The 17,765-nt window shown below is 46.5% G+C and overlaps 1 protein-coding gene across 1 annotated transcript in view; it reads left to right on the top strand.

Moving 5' to 3' along the window:
* The window catches only part of LOC123356423 (scavenger receptor cysteine-rich type 1 protein M130-like), a 59,250-nt gene that overhangs the window by 20,769 nt on the left and 20,716 nt on the right, over window positions 1–17,765 (top strand). The window contains exons 3-7 of the mRNA XM_044999672.1: window positions 1,621–1,935; window positions 3,573–3,887; window positions 7,052–7,369; window positions 12,881–13,204; window positions 13,681–13,983. Coding sequence (XP_044855607.1) covers window positions 1,621–1,935; window positions 3,573–3,887; window positions 7,052–7,369; window positions 12,881–13,204; window positions 13,681–13,983 — 1,575 coding nt within the window. The remainder of the gene's footprint in view (window positions 1–1,620; window positions 1,936–3,572; window positions 3,888–7,051; window positions 7,370–12,880; window positions 13,205–13,680; window positions 13,984–17,765) is intronic.

Genomic DNA, 17,765 nt, shown 5'->3' with positions numbered 1-17,765 from the left:
AGTTTAACATCTGTAGTATGCAAAGTAATGGAAAAAATTTTGAAAGAGAGAGTGGTTAAGGAGCAGGAGGCCGATGACAACTGGGATAGATTACAGCATGGATTTACGAAAGGTAGATCGTGCCAAACCAATCTGATCTCCTTCTTTGAGAAAGTAACAGATTTTTTAGACAAGGGAAATGCGGTGGATCTAATATATCTGGATTTCAGCAAGGCGTTTGATACGGTACCGCATGAGGAATTATTGGTTAAATTGGAAAAGATGGGGATCGAAATGAAAATCCAGAGGTGGATAAGGAGTTGGTTAAAGGGGAGACTGCAGAGGGTAGTACTGAAAGGGGAACTGTCGGGTTGGAGGGGGGTTACCAGTGGAGTTCCTCAAGGTTCGGTTTTGGGTCCTATTTTATTCAATCTATTTATTGCTGACCTGGGAACCAAGAGTAGGAGTGGGCTGATAAAGTTTGCGGACGACACCAAGTTGGGAGGTATTGCCAATTCGGAGAAGGATCGGGATATCCTCCAGGGAGATTTGGATGACCTTGTAAACTGGAGTATTAGTAACAGGATGAAATTCAATAGTGAGAAGTGTAAGGTTATGCATTTAGGGATGACTAACAAGAATTTTAGTTATAAGCTAGGGACGCACCAGTTGGAAGTAACGGAGGAGGAGAAGGACCTGGGAGTCCTGGTTGATCGTAGGATGACTATGAGTAGGCAATGTGATGTGGCCGTTAAAAAAGCTAATGCGGTCTTGGGTTGCATTAGGCGGGGTATTTCTAGTAGGGATAAGGAAGTGCTAGTCCCGTTATATAAGGCGTTGGTGAGACCTCATTTGGAGTATTGTGTGCAGTTTTGGTCTCCCATGTTTAAGAAGGATGAGATAAAACTGGAACGGGTACAAAGAAGGGCCACTAGAATGATCCGGGGAATGGAAGGCCTGTCGTATGACAGGAGACTTGAGGAGCTCGGTTTGTTTTCCTTAACCAAAAGAAGGATAAGGGGAGATATGATTGCACTCTTTAAATATATCAGAGGGATAAATACCAGGGAAGGAGAGGAATTATTTCAGCTCAGTGCTAATGTAGACACGAGGACAAACGGATATAAATTGTCAGTCAGGAAATTTAGGCTTGAAATTAGACGAAGGTTTCTAACCATCAGGGGAGTGCAATACTGGAACAGCCTACCGAGGGAAACAGTAGGGGCGAAGGACCTCCATGACTTTAAGATCAAGCTAGATAAGTTTATGGAGGAGATGGTATAATAGGATAACGGGCTTAGTCAATAGGTCAATTAAGTGCCAAACTGGTACTTAATTGGGTCAAATTGGGTCAATGATATGATATTCTTAACCTCTTTCAGAGGGTATGGCTGGAGAGTCTTGCCCGCATGCTCGGGGTTCAGCTGACCGCCATATTTGGGGTCGGGAAGGAATTTTCCTCCAGGGCAGATTGGCAGTGTCCCTGGAGGTTTTTCGCCTTCCTCCGAAGCATGGGGCAGGGGTCGCTTGCTAAAAGAGTGGGTAGATCGGCTAATGTGGCCTGCATCTTGCAGGAGGTCAGACTAGATGATCATAATGGTCCCTTCTGATCTTGAATTCTATGATTCTATGATTCTCTAGGCTACTCACAGCCTCGGCTGGTGGGAGGAGACAATCCCTGCTCAGGACGTGTGGAAATAAGACATGGTGAAACATGGGCTACACTCTGTGATGCACACTTTGATATCAAAGCTGCCAGTGTTATCTGTAATGAATTAGAGTGTGGAAGAGCTTTATCTATCCCAGGAGGAGCTCACTTTGGAGAAGGACATGGGCTGATCTGGACTGAAGAGTTGCGGTGTGTGGGGAATGAGTCACACCTTGCGTACTGTCCCAGGATATCACATGTGAATCAGACATGCTCACATGCAACTGATGCCAGTGCCATATGCTCACGTAAGAATTCAGCATGATGCCTTTAAAACCCCAGTGTTGTGTATTCTAGAGTAGGGTGCAACAATAAAACAATGTCACTCTGTAGGGAGCTGGGAAAATAGGGTGCCATCAGCTTCTGGTAAAACTCAAACAATAGGAAAGGGATCAATCACCCCTGACTTCCTGTACAGAAAGCTGCCTAGATTGTCAGGCTCAACGGGTAGTGATCAATGGCTCCATATCTAGTTGGCAGCCGGTATCAAGCGGAGTGCCCCAAGGGTAGGGCCTGGGGCCAGTTTTGTTCAATATCTTCATTAACGATCTAGAGGATGGTGTGGACTGCACCCTCAGCAAGTTTGCAGATGACACTAAACTGGGAGGAGATATGCTGGAGGGTAGGGATAGGATACAGAGGGACCTAGACAAATTAGAGGATTGGGCCAAAAGAAATCTGATGAGGTTCAACAAGGACAAGTGCAGAGTCCTGTACTTAGGACGGAAGAATCCCATGCACTGCTACAGACTAGGGACCGAATGGCTAGGCAGCAGTCCTGCAGAAAAGGACTTAGGGGTTACCGGGGCGGCTCTATGAATTCCGCCGCCCCAAGCAAGGCGGCGCGCTGCGCCGCTCGCACTGCCGGGCGCCGGTCCCGTGCCTCCGCGGGACCTCCCGCAGACATGCCGCTGGTCCCACACCTACGGTGGAGCTTCCGCAGTCATGCCTGCGGAAGGTCCACACGAGCCGCGGGACCAGCGCACCCACCGCAGTCATGCCTGCGGGAGGTCCGGTCGTCCCGGGGCTCCAGTGGACCTCCCGCAGGCATGACTACAGAAGGTCCGCCGGAGCTGCCTGCCGCCCTCCCCTTAAAATGACGCCCCACGCGCGCGCTTGGCGCGCTGGGGTCTGGAGCTGGCCCTGCGGGTTACAGTGGATGAGAAGCTGGATATGAGTCAACAGTGTGCCCTTGTTGCCAAGAAGGCTAATAGCATTTTGGGCTGTATAAGTAGGGGCATTGCCAGCAGATCGAGGGACATGATCATTCCCCTCTATTCGACACTGGTGAGGCCTCATCTGGAGTACTGTGTCCAGTTTTGGGCCCCATGCTACAAGAAGGATGTGGAAGAATTGGAGAAAGTCCAATGGAGGGCAACAAAAATGATTAGGAGACTGCAGCACATGACTTATGAGTAGAGGCTGAGGGAACTGGGATAATTTAGTCTGCAGAAGAGATGAATGAGGGGGGACTTGATAGCTGCTTTCAACTACCTGAAAGGGGGTTCCAAAGAGGATGGATCTGGAGTGTTCTCAGTGGTAGCAGATGACAGAACAAGGAGTAATGGTCTCAAATTGCAATGGGGGAGGTTTAGGTTGGCTATTAGGAAAAACTTTTTCAGTAGGAAGGTGGTAAAGCACTGGAATGCGTTACCTAGTGAGGTGGTGGAATCTCCTTCCTTAGAGGTTTTTAAGGTCAGGCTTGACAAAGCCTTTGCTGGTATGATTAAGTTGGGGATTGGTCTTGCTTTCAGCAGGGGGTTGGACTAAATGACCTCCTGAGGTCCCTTTCAACCCTGATATTCTATGATTCTATGATACTCAGCAATTGAGTATAAAATTGCTCCAAAGCTCGCTCTCTAAACTCCTTCTCCCTTCTCCCCAGGGCTCACAGGGCTCCAGCTGGTGAATGGCAGCACAGAGTGCTCAGGGAGGGTGGAGATCAAGGTTCGTGATGCCTGGGGAACTGTCTGTGACTCACACTGGGATCTATCAGATGCCAATGTTCTCTGTCATCAACTCAACTGTGGGTTTGCTGTATCAGCTCCAGGAGGAGGGCATTTTGGGAAAGGAACAGGCTTTGTCTCGACAGACACATTTCATTGTAAAGGGACTGAACCCCATTTGGGCCACTGCCCTGTGACTGCCCTGGGGGCATCTCCGTGCCCACATGACAATGATGCCAGTGTGATTTGCTCAGGTAAGTGCAGCAGAAATGCTGGATTAATGACACCTGCCCCTCAGTGTCCATCACTGCGCTCCAGAGCACAGGGAGAGGAAGAATGATCTAGGATCAAGGATTATGCAATAAAATAGAAATCTCTGTATTCCCAACTTCAGCAACATTGCCTACTAGACTATTTATCATGGAAGATACTAAGACTGAACAAGAAGAGTAGGAACATTAGCCTCCAACAGAAAGAAGCAGCTAGGACAGAGCTAGAATTCATGAGACTGGTACAGAGAGTGCCCCAGTGGCTGCCCCACTGTACTGGGTAAGATGATTTTGGCCCGGCTGCAGGAGCTCTCACCCCTATATCTGCCTGTCCCCTGCCCAGCAAATAGTTCTGTCCTCACCCAACCACCCATCAGTTCTGTTTCCTCCTGGGTGCCACCCCTCAGGTCAGCCCCCCAGCCTCAACTCTGCTCCTCTTCATGATGCGGAGTGAATCATCTAGTCCAATCCCCTGCTCAAAGCAGGACCAACACCAACTAAATCATCCCAGCCAGGTCTTTGTCAAGCCTGACCTTAAAAACCTCTAAGGAAGGAGATTCCACCACCTCCCTAGGGAATCCATTCCAGTGCTTCACCACCCTTCTAGTGAAGTAGTGTTTCCTAATATCCAACCTAGACCTCCCCCACTGCAAATTAAGACCATTGCTTCTTGTTCTGTCAAGAAACAAAACAATGAAACATTAAATGATTTTTAGACTGGTGAACCTCTTTGTACTTTAAGGTGCACCCTGAACTGGTTTTCTTTAAATTAGACAGTGAAAATGGTCCTTTACCACTGATTTGAATGGGCAACATAGAAGCCAATACTCCTTTATTAGGATAAGTTAGGAGGGTGGCCAAAATTATAAAAGAAACTCGGTCCCAACTGTAAGTGTGCAGTGGCTGCCACCGCACCATATTTTGGATCTATTAGTTGATTTCTTTTTTTTAAATCAAGACTAACAAACAAAACAAACTATGTGGGACCATGTACTAGAGTTTCCCCATCATAAAGAGGGTGACTCTTGCCCTCTCTTTCTCTCTCTTCTATTCTTTCTAGAGATTTTGGCATAAAGACTCACTGGTGACTGTTCTCCAGAGCACCTTGGATTGTTTCCTTAATCACCACAAGCCATTAATGTCCCTTGGCCAAACTCCCTTAGGGTACGTCCAGACTACCCGCCATATCGGCAGGTAGCCATCGATTTCTCGGAGTTTGATATATCCCGTCTCATCTAGACGCGATATATCGAACTCCGAACGCGCTCCCATCGACTCCGGAACTCCACCACCGCGAACGGTGGTGGCGGAGTCGACGGGGGAGCCGCGGACGTCGATCCTGCTGCGTGAGGACGGGTAAGTAATTCGAACTAAGGTATTCGACTTCAGCTACGCTATTCACGTAGCTGAAGTTGCGTACCTTAGATCGAACTCCCCCCCATAGTGTAGACCAGGCCTCAGATAAATCACAACACCCACTTGCCTACTCAGGTGCCATTCTCTGTCTTCAAGGTATTTAAGTCTCACTGAGACCATAAACCTGATTCTCAGTCACTCCATTCCTGCACTTTGGTGGTAGGGCAGGCAGCTTTAAGCCACATTTACATTCTTTATTCTGGTGCCATGTAGGGCCTTGCCCAGACCCTGGTATAACTAAGAGCAGTTTCAGGGCTGTTCTAAGCTGTACTTTTCTCCCCATAGTCTACAGCAGAGAATAGCTGTATTGTTGTGCACTGTGGGCACACTGTGGATACACTCTGATCAAACTGTGAGGATTCTTGAGGAACCCAGGGCACCTAGTGGCCTCATACCTCTAGCAAGAGGTTGCCTTGTCCATGGTGGATGGGTGTTAGATCCCTAACACCACCAGCCTGTTAGTCACTCAAACACTCTCCTCTGGGCTATGTCAGCCATGTCTTTGCCTTGCAGGTTAACAAGAGATGCAGCCTAGTCTCCAAGTCCCTTTGAATCATTCCCCTGTGATATCCAGCCCCTGACACTGGCTACTCACAGAAGTCCCAGATTCTCCAAAAGTGCAATGTGCTCCAGTTTACTGGTTTTAATGTAAACTCCTGTATAACACACAGCACTTGTAAGCACTTATAATAAAACAGGAGAAAATGTATTTAAGAAAGAAAGTTCACTAAAAACAAGAGAGAGTGATGAAAACAAATGGCTACAATATAAAATAAAATCATAAAACACAACCTAAGGCCTACACTTATCAACAGTTACCTTTCCTATCCAAAAAATAGGTTTCCCGGAAAAGTTAAGTCTGTTGCAGTGCTGTCTGGCTTCACAGGAATCAGGATCCAAACTTGTACAAACACACCCCTGCTCCAAAAAGTGTCTCCTCAGTGACAGGATCCAGAATGCCTCTCCCACTCTGTGTTATACTGAACCAGTCTTTTGTCTATATTCATAGGCAGGATGATTCCCTGCTGTTGTATTGTTCCTTTTTTACCTCTGTATTGGTTTTGATTGTTTGCAGTTGTCTCTGATGGTTTTCCATTGATAGTCTGGGAATGGAGCAACTGAGCCTTGCACTATCTCACCAGCTAACCAGAGAGGGGCAACAGCTCCTGCCTGCTTGAATGGGCTGTCACTAGTTATTCCCCAAGCAGACCAGGTGTACGGCCAGCGCTGCAGCCAGGGAGTTGCAGCGCTGGATGTGCCTTGAGGGTGTGGACAGTTACTAGTTGCAGCGCTGGAAAGCCTCCACCAGCGCTGCAACTCTCAAGTGTAGCCAAGCCCTGACAGTCTGTAAAGTCTACATTCAATATACTTCCATGATTCCTTAAATGTTACCTGCACATACATCTCATAATGGTTCTGAGTCATGATAAGTTATGAGCTTTCTGTAGATACTTACCTGTTACCCCTTATGGATAAATTCCCTACAAGATGTGTATTCGGTGTAGTGAGTTTGTCAGGTCTGAGGACAGAATTTCAAAGGACTGGGGAGCCTTTGCCAAGGGATCTCTGTGTCACACACGCCACTGCCATACATGATAACTACCTCCTTGTGACACATGCAGATGCCTGTATCAATGCAATGATTTGAATATGGGTCATTTAATTCACTGAGCTACTATAGTTTGTATTGTTCCTAATGTGCATAGTCTATTTCCCATCTCTCCTGAGCCCAGGTCATTCGGAATCACTCAGACTGCTGAATGGAGAGAGCCGGTGCGATGGGAGAGTTGAGATTTCCCTCCATGGTGTGTGGGGCAGAGTACTGGATGACCAGTGGGACATGAATGATGCCAGTGTGGTGTGCAGGCAGCTCCAGTGTGGAGTTGCTGAGAAAGCTTATAACCCCCCTAAGTCTGAGCGAGGAACAGGCCCTGTGGGGCTGAGAAGTGTCCAGTGTTCAGGAAATGAGACTCGTCTGACTCTCTGCAACATCTCCGCATTTGGGACAGCCCAGGCAGGAATTACTGAGGATGCTGGTGTCGTTTGCTCAGGTGACTTACTGTAAACATTTTACAAACAGCCTGTCCTTGTCCAATAGGAACATGACCCACCCTGGGGCCTGCCAAGGGCCGGCTCTAGACCCCAGCGCGGCAAGCACGCGCGTGGGGCGGCCCTTTCCCGGGGGGGCGGCAGGCTGGGCCGGCGGACCTGCCACAGTCATGCCTGCGGGAGGTCCACCGGAGCCCCGGGACGACCGGACCTGCCGCAGGCACGACTGCGGAGGGGGCGCTCGTCCCGCGGCTCCAGTGGACCTCCCGCAGGCACGACTGCGGACGGTTCGCTGGTCCCGCGGCTCGGCTGGACCTCCCGCAGGCATGCCTGCGGCAGCTCCAGCAGAACCGCCGGACCTGCGAACCGTCCGGAGGTCCAGCCGAGCCGCATGACCAGCGGACCCTCCGCAGTCATGCCCGCGGGAGGTCCGCTGCTCCCGCGGCTCCGGGGCACCTCCCGGGCATGACTGCTTGGGGCGGCCAAAAACGTAGAGCCGCCCCTGGGCCTGCCTCCACCCCCACCTTGTGCTGAGATCTCAAACAGATATGGATTTGAGGTTCACATTATGGACTGTCTCCAGTAAAAGTATGTGTGTTATATGCAGAAACAACAGTATAACTACATTAGCAATTAAGTGCCGATGCAAAGCAGCAATTCAGCAATTCTGCACAATCCAGCCTGTGCACTGAATGAGGCAGGGGCTCTGTGAAAAAAATAGTATGTGATCACATACTCCACGTCTGTATCATAATGCACATGCACAAAGAGCCAATATTAAGGTTGCACTAGCAAACGTAAATCTATTTCCTAACTTTTGATAGCTTGAATCTGCAACTCAAATAATGTTTTTTTAAATGTAGTTTTATGTGAAATTTCCTAAAAGAGAAATGTAAAAACAAATTCTATTATATGCACCCCTACCACTCACCTCCCCCTGTGACTCCTCAGTGGGATTTGACCCCTACTTCATACCTTTCGGACTAGAGCCCAGACTGCTGCTACTATTTAACCTGCAGAACTAACAATATTAGCTAGCAGCAGGAGAAGGCTGTTATCCAAGAGTAGGGATGGGTTGCTGGGTCTGCACGATGGTTGTGGGGAAATCCAGCCCAGTCTGGCTCTCGCGCCCACACCTTCAAAATTGGGGGAACTCCCACTCCATATATTACCCCAGTTTGTGTGATTTTCTGTTGGACCCTGTGCTGCGCAAGCAGGATGGCTGGGGGAAATCCATTATGTGTCTCTTCTACTCCATAGCCAGGTTCTTGGGGTTCTAGTCCCATCTTCTACCCTCAGAGTTTAGGGTGTGGTGGTAAATGGGCCACTGAGGCCAAGTGCTGGGTTTGGGGATTTACAGAGGAGTAGCCCTGCTCTCTTCCCCCTCTACAGCTGCTCTGGTAACTGTGCTGGTCACAGTACAGTGAATGCTGCTGCTGTTGCTTTGATGATAGTATTAGCCTGGCATGGGAAAGGTCAGTGATTTTGACAGGCTGCCAACATTTTCCTGAGGAACTCAATTGAGAGAAGGGAAATGGCAATTTGAACACTGTATATCTTAGCCAAATCTGAATAGAGTTTCATGGGACAAAGAAAAGGCAGTACTGTAGCCACAGAAGATTCCCTCTGCTGAATAGCCAAGACCTGTTGCAAACAATAGAGATGTTAGAGCTCAAAGAAAGATCACTAAAGCCCGGACCCACAAAGGGAAGTAGGCATTGCAAAACGTATCTTTTAAAAGCTTAGAAAATCACAGGAATGATGTGATTTACAACACCTGAGTTAGGCACCCTATACAGTGAGTGGGAGTGAGATAGAAGCCTTAGAATGGGACTCACAAAAGTCAGCTCACTAGGCAGGGAGCCTTGTAAACTAGTCAATGGGAGATGCTAGTGAGAGGGGTGTGTCCTAAACTCTGCCCCTCTCACAGAGACAGGCCAGCTGCAGCCATGTCACAAGTCTTTTATTCCAGTGTGGATGTACCCTAAGCCTGAGCTGCAGGGAGGCACCAGTCTCAGATTGTGCTCCGGGAACTGGGGGAAGAGAGGCATTTCTGTGCCTAACTCTGGTCCAGAGTCCGATCTGGTAGACATGCTCAGAGGACACCTAACTCCATGAACAGCAAAAGGGAGTGTAGGGAGGAAGGAAACAACAAGGCAGAGTGCTACATTTATCCCAGTGGTTAACACACTCACCTAGGATATGGAAAATCCCCAGTTCAAGTCCCCTTTTTCCCTGATGAGGAGGAGGGATTTGAACAGAGATCACCTGCCTCTAGGATGAGCATGCTAGGCATAAGATGATTCTTTCTCTGCCCAATTATATTTATTTAATTAAAGTGGAACAATGTCAATGAGAGAGAGACCCACATCAGGATGTCTCATAGCCCACCGATGAGAGCCCTGTCCTGAGTGGTAGTAGAGCCCTGGAAATAGACAATCTTAACTCTGCCCTGTAGTGATAAAGCAGGAGGGGAAGGGATAGCTCAGTGGTTTGAGGCATTGGCCTGTTAAACCCAGGATTGTAAGTTTAATCCTTGAGGGGGCCACTTAAGAAACTGAAGTAAAAATCTGTCTGAGGATTGGCCCTGCTTTGAGCAGGGGCTTGGACTAGATGATCTCGTGAGGTCCCTAACATCTTATGACACCACACAATAACTTACATTTATGGTTAATGCATAATGGTATTTGCTGTCCCAAAGTAGATTAAACAGATTTCTAAAGACATTAGATTGTTTCACATTTCCCCTCATGGTGTCAAGGGAGTAGGATCAGGCAGGAGTGTCACGGGTGTGCTCCTCAGAACTCGTGGGTCAGAAACCAGAATTCCCATTCCACAGGAAACTGGGAAATTTTTATTTTTTCCCTCCAAATTAAAATTAAAATTTGAAATTTCATGCAAGCAAAAATTCCAAAACTTTGTTTCAGAAAAATTAAAACATTTTGTTTTGACCCCATTGCCTTGACTTTTATGTTTATTATAATTGTCATATGACATAATGTAACATAAAAGTAGAAATGATAAAGCAGAAATTAATCATTTCAGCATTACAATAGATTTTGATAATTTTAATTTAAAACTGAAAAAATCAATACAATTGTTGCAATTTTGTCAAATCATCATTTTCCAATGGAAAATGTTTCTGTCTGAAAATTCAACTAGTTCTTCTCAGAACCATACTGGGAACCACTCTGCTCTCCAATATGATGCCTCTATGCATGCAGCCTAGAGTAGACAGCTTAGTTTCTTGCAGTTGTATCACATTGCACACGTGGGTGGCTGGTGATCTGGCCTTTGGGGGAGGCTAGCCCCCAGCCTCTCCCCTTGTGCCCAAGGCCCCTTTCTCCCTCCCCTTGTACCTAAGGCCCTGCCTCTTCTCTTCTACCCCTCCCAGGAGCCCAGAGCACCCCTCCGTGACACCCAGCCCTAGGGCCAGGGAGCAGGGGGGGCAAGGTCCCAGCCCCAGTGCTCCAGGCAGCCGGGTGGCGTGGCTGCAGCACCTCCAGGCAGCCAGCCCCAGAGTGCCAGGCTGTGTGGCTGCAGCGCCCCCAGCCCCAGTGCGCTGGGCAGCGCAGCCCCAGCACCAGCCAGTCAGCCTAGGACAGCCAGGGCAGAGCACTGCGAACCGCAGGAGGGGGCCTGGCCTGGAGGCAGAGTGTGGGCAGAATCACGCTAGGTAGTTTGGGGAGGCACAGCCTCCCCCTGCCTTTGATACTTGCTGCCCATGATTGCAGACTCATATCTATTCTATTTTCCTTTCTTGCCACTAGGTCTCTTTCACTTTTGCTCCCTCTCAGCTGATCCCAATGATTATATGTGCTTCATATTATTTTTCCCCAGACATATTCACTTCCATTTTCCTGAACTGAATCTCATTTTGATTTCCTTATCCAAGGGCCGTATAGCAGGGGTGGCTAAACGTACTGGCCCACCAAGACACTGCACGATGGGCTTCAGAAGTTCGAGAGCCAGAGCACACCTGCCAGAAGCCAGGGCTTGGGGCTTCAGTCCCACTCCTGCAGAAGCCCTGAGCCTTGGCAGGTGCACCCCACAGGGCTGAGGTCCTGAGACCCGCCTCCCTGCTGGACAGAATCTCCCACCCCACCACTGCACTGCAAGGCAGAGGTCCCGAGCTCCCTGCCCGCCTAGGTCTGGTAGGCAGAGAAGGGAGGGTGGAAGGGGCTTGCGAGCCATAATTTAAGGGTAAAAGAGCTGCATTTGTCTTGCGAGCCACAGTTTGGCCACCCCTGCCATATAGTGTCATCAGGATATAAGCACAATTCCCCTTTGACTTTAGTGTGGATTTATACTTAAAAGTTAATAGTATAGAATGGGGCTTTATATTTTTGCTTATGATTTGTCACTTTTCAGTGTTCACAGTCTCTCCCAGTTTTGTGTAATCTGAGACTTTCACTATACATAACACAGTGCCATTTTATCATTACATTTTGTGTTCAGCCCTGCAGCTGATCACATCCTAGCCAAAATCATATCTAAGTCAGAATGCTCAATGCTGAAAGCTTGATTTTGTGAGAAACTTTATCACATGCTTTACTAAAATGAAGAGTTATTACATCTATTGCAGGGGTCGGCAACCTTTCAGAAGTGGTGTGCCAAGTCTTCATTTATTCACTCTAATTTAAGGTTTCATGTGCCAGTAATACATTTTAACGTCCTTAGGTCTCTTTCTATAAGTCTATAATATATAACTAAACGATTGTTGTATGTAAAGTAAATAATGTTTTTAAAATGTTTAAGAAGCTTCATTTAAAATTAAATTAAAATGCAGAGCCCCCCGCACCAGTGGCCAGGACCCAGGCAGTGCGAGTGCCACTGAAAATCAGCCTTCGGCACGTGTGCCATAGGTTGCCTACCCCTGATCTTTTGTATTCTTATCATCCATTGATGTGATAGCTATTAAAAAGCAGTATAAGGTACTTAGCATGACTTGTTTCTTTGTAAATTTCAGCTGCTAACGGCTTATGGTTACATTGGATTCAGGATAGGAATATGAATTACAGGACTGTAGTAATCAGGATCACTTGTCTTTCTTACATAATTGTTCAAATAAATTGGTGCCATATTTGCTTTCCTCTAATCTGCTAGTACCTCCCAATTCTTCAGCACTTACAAACATAATTATTAGTACTTAAGCAAACTTGTGAGTTAATAATTCCTCGAATGCCCTCTAAGCTTATTTTCAAATACATGTTTGAAAAGATTTGAGTTTTAAAGGCACGACTGATTCTGCAGATCCACAAACTCTCAGCTAGTTCTTTCTCCTAGGAGAAAGCATTCGGGATTAAGCCTTATTCCCTTATGCACTTTTAAGATCTCTTTGCCATGCCTTAATCACTTTCTAACTCTGCAGACTTCTCTTTATGTTTCTTGTTAAAGACAGATTTTTAAAAGCATTTGACTATTTCATCTATTGGAGCAGTGTAATTGATTTGTGTGGAAGCTGTTCAGTTATCATTGTATTACATATTACCCACTGGGATTCCTCCTTGTAGGGTGCAGGCGGATCAGGCTGGTGAATGGGCCAGGTCGCTGTGCTGGGAGAGTGGAGATTTATTACAATGGCACTTGGGGAACAGTCTGTGATGATTCCTGGGACCTTCCAGACTCTAATGTTGTTTGCAATCAACTGGGATGTGGACGTGCCATCAATGCAACTGTCTCTGCTCATTATGGGCAAGGATCTGGGCAGATCTGGCTGGATGATGTGAACTGCTCTGGGAATGAATCTGATCTCTGGGAGTGTCCTTCCGGGGGCTGGGACCAGCACAACTGCAGACATAAAGAGGACGCAGGAGTTCTCTGCTCAGGTCTGTTCTGTGAATGATCTCATGAGTTTGGTTACCAGGGGATTTAATGAAGTATATGGGTGTTTGAGGAGAGAGATGAGGATAACAGAAAGTTTATCTCCCTTTCCCTTTCTCTGTCTTTCTTCCTGATCTATCCACCTGAAATGGTCACCATTAAAAAGTCTACACTGACAACAGTTAATATCAAGGGGTACTGGAAATATTGCATTATTACCTTAGCTTTAGAACATGTATTAAATTATGGATGTTGGGTAACACTGTGTGTAACTGTTGGTGAATGATGTATTTTAAATAACAATTCCATTGTTAATATGTCTGTCACTGGTCTCCAGAAAAGTCTCTCTGACTCATGAAATTAATCTTGCTTTTGTAGAAGAATGTGAAGGTTTGTTAGCAATCTCAGGGATTCAGCCTTCAAACCACATTGTGTTTCAGAATCAGAAAATGTCACAGTCAACTTCTGCATTTCCTTCTAGAGTTCACAGATCTGAGGCTGGTGAGCGACAGTGACTGTGCTGGGCGGCTGGAAATTTTCTACAATGGGACATGGGGCAGTGTTTGCAACAGTCCTATGGATGAAGCCACCAGGGCACTTATATGCAACCATTTGGACTGCGGAGACAGTGGGATTCTTGAAAAAGATGTTACATACGGAATAGGCTCTGGCCCCACTTGGGTGGATGGTATTCGGTGCGATAAGCAGCACGGTTCCCTGTGGGAATGCCCGTCAGATCCATGGAATCAGCAGTCATGTAACAGACGACAAGAAACCCACATCTCTTGTGAAGGTAAATAGTAAACTATTTGTACTATATAAACACTCAAAACACAAGTCTAACTTGCTGACTGGTTTTGATACAATTATGGTATTTTATATTTTCACTATATTTTATGAAATAAATAGTTATATTCTTTTAACATACTCAGCAATGGCACAAATTTATTTTCAGTTTCTGAGGTTATAGAGATAGGAATGTAGTCTGTTAATAACAAACATGGAAATCAATTATTAAAAAATACACATTACACAGAATGATCAGTTATGACCTAATCCAACACCCAGTGAAGTAATCAAATTGTAGATTTTAAGGTCTGAAGAGCCTGCTAAAATAATCTAATCTTGCAGGCCATAGAGTATTAACGAGTAATTTCTGCATCTAGCCTATACATTCTGGTTTAGCTACAGCATGTCTTTTAGAAAAACCTCCCATCTTGAATTAAAGACTTAAAGTAACGGAGAATCCACCACAGCCTTTGGTAAAATGTTTCAATGGTTAATTATGGTGACTGTTAAAAAAAACTGTTCTGAATTTGTCTAGCTTCCCCTTGCAGCCACTGGATCGTGTTAGGCCTTTGTGTACTAGATTAAAAAGCTATCTGCTCTCAGAAATCTTCTCGTGTAGGTACGTAAACACTATTAACAAATCAAGCCCTTCACTGCCAATGTGAGTAGGCAGTGTTTCATACTCCACTTCAGTGGAGTATGAAAAAAAACTGGGATCAGAATCCTGCTGTCTACTGTGGCAAACTCAAGTGTCACCCACACAAGAACACTGCTTTCCAGAAAGCATTATGGACCCCATTTTATAGATAGAGAACAGACATAAAAACTGTCTCAAGGAGTCTGTAGTATAACAAGGCATTGGCGGCAAATGACTTGCAAATCTAGGCCAATGCCTTAACCTCAAGACCACCTTTTTCACCTGTTGACTTCCATGGGTATTGGATCAGTCCCCTAGTGAGATCCAGTAAGAGTTATCCACTAAATACTCCTGGGCAAATTCTGCACCACTGCACAATGCAGAATTTTGCAGAAATTAATGTTATGCATACAGCATTGGCTTTCCCCCCGCAGAAATGGGTTGCAGTGCTGCTGGCCACCACTAGAGACCACTGGACACAGCAAAGCCCAGCTCGCACATAGAAGACACTACTGGCGGGAGGGGAAGGGAGCTAGAGAGTTCCCAGGAGCTGCAGTTCCCAGCACACTCTGAGGGAAGGAGATGTCAGCACATAGGAAACTCCACACAATCCTGGGACTGAGCATCAGGCTGTTTCTCCCTCTGGATCCCTGGGCTCTGAAGGGTAGGGAGGGGCAGGTGTCTGGGCTGTGGGGGGGCATGGCTGAGCTCTGTGGGGAGGGAGCGGGTATCTTGGCAAGGGGGGCCACTGTGGCTGGGCTTGGGGGGGAGAAGGTCCGGGTATCTGGGCCAGGAGACCCCTGCGGCTGGGCTCTGGGTGGTAGGGGGTTTGGGTGTATTAGCTGGGGGAGGGCTGTGGCGGGCCCAAGGGGAGAGGGGTTGTGGGTGTCTAGCCTCCCAGTTAATGTCTGGGGGGCGGCGAGGGGGCAGAGAAACCGGAACTGGGTTGTCATAAGGGTTTCTTTAACTCACTACTCCTGGGGGAATCTTTGTGTGTCTGTATTGTTACAGACATACTTGCTGACAGATATTTTGAAATAAATTACCAAAATAATTGAAACTGGCATGATTATATAGTGTTATTTTGACAAATAAAATTTGCAGAATTTTAAAATATTGTGCGCAGAATTTTTAATATTTTGGTGCAGAATTCCCTCAGGAGTAGACTAAAGAACAGCAGTAGTGTGGCTTTATGGTTAAAAATCTTCCTGGGAATAATGATCAGAGGTCTGGGCTGTGAAGTCCATCGACAGATCCGTGTCTGAAGCATTATTTATATTACTGTAACACCTAAAGTCCCCAAGGCCTCAATGCACCAGGCATTGTAATAACACAGACTGAGAAAGGCACTGCCATAAGAAGTTTACAGCCGAGACAGATGGGAGGAGATGCAGAGGGACATGGAGATGAAATAACTTGCCCAAGGTCACACAGCAGATTGAGGGCAGGGACAAAGATAGAACACAGGTCTTTTAAGTCCTAGTCTAGTGCCATAACCAGTATCAATACACTGCCTCTCAGTGTAGGAAGGTACAGACCTGCAACTCCTATATAGGCTGTTCTTAAAATTAACAATCCTCTTCTATTGGTTCCTGCAGGGGTGAGGGTGCATTTCAATTCATGTGTCTGTTTACATTCCATTCACCGTGCAGGGGATTCAATGATGCTGTCTGAGTGGGGAACTGGAGTAAATTCCAGGCTGGTCTACACTAGAAAATTATGTCGACCCGGCTAATTTGTGCAGGGGAAATCCACACCCCCGAGCGATGTCATTAAGCCAACCTAAATCCCATGTAAACAGCACTAGGTCGGGGATGTGGATTACCTACACTGAGAACCCCTCCCTTCTGCACAGTTAGTGTCTACACTGAACATATGAACACAAAAATGGCCATACTGGGTCCGCCCAAAGGTCTACCGACAGTGGCTAATGCCAGGTGCCCCCAGAGGGAGTGAACCTAACAGGTAATGATCAAGTGACCTCTCTCCTGCCATCCAGCTCCACCCTCTGACAAACAGAGGCTAGGGACACCATTCCTTACCCATCCTGGCTAATAGCCATTAATGGACTTAATCTCCATGAATTTATCTAGTTCTTTTTTAACACTGTTATAGTCCTAGCCTTCACAACCTTCTCAGGCAAGGAGTTCCACAGGTTGACTGTGCGCTGTGTGAAGAAGAACCTCCTTTTATTTGTTTTAAACCTGCTGCCCATTAATTTCATTTGGTGGCCTCTAGTTCTTGTATTATGGGAAAAAGTAAATAACTTTTCCTTATTAACTTTCTCCACTCCACTCATGATTTTATATGCCTCTGTCATATCCCCCCCAGTCTCCTCTTTTCCAAGCTGAAAAGTCCTAGCCTCTTAAATCTCTCCTCATATGGGACCCGTTCCAAACCCCTAATCATTTTAGTTGCCCTTTTCTGAACCTTTTCTAGTGCCAGTATATCTTTTTTGAGATAAGGAGACCACATCTGTATGCAGTATTCAAGATGTGGGCGTACTATGGATTTATATAAGGGCAATAAGATATTCCCTGTCTTACTCTCTATCCCTTTTTAAATGATTCCTAACATCCTGTTTGCTTTTTTGACTGCTCCTGCACACTGCATGGACGTCTTCAGAGAACTATCCACCATGACTCCAAGATCTCTTTCCTGATTAGTTGTAGCTAAATTAGCCCCCATCATACTGTATATATAGTTGGGGTTATTTTTTCCGATGTTCATTACTTTACATTTATCCCCATTAAATTTCATTTGCCATTTTGTTGCCCAATCACTTAGTCTTGCATCCGACGAAGTGGGTATTCACCCACGAAAGCTCATGCTCCAAAACGTCTGTTAGTCTATAAGGTGCCACAGGATTCTTTGCTGCTTTTAGTTTTGTGAGATCTTTTTGAAGTTCATAGAACTTAAGATCAGAAGGGACCATTATGATCATCTAGTCTGACCTCCCGCAAAATGCAGGCCACAAAAGCTGACCCACCCACTCTTGAAATAATTCTCTCCCTTGACTCAGCTGTTGCAGTCCCCAAATCCTGGTTTAAAGACTTCAAGTAGCAGGTAATCCTCCAGCAAGCGACCCCTGCCCCATGCTGCGGAGGAAGGCGAAAAACCTCCAGGGCCACTGCCAATCTACCCTGGAG

This window comes from Mauremys mutica, chromosome 1 (assembly GCF_020497125.1).
Source record: "Mauremys mutica isolate MM-2020 ecotype Southern chromosome 1, ASM2049712v1, whole genome shotgun sequence".
Taxonomy (NCBI): Eukaryota; Metazoa; Chordata; order Testudines; family Geoemydidae; genus Mauremys; species Mauremys mutica.
Note: the sequence above shows the minus strand (reverse complement) of the source record. Positions and strands in the feature narration are given on the sequence as shown.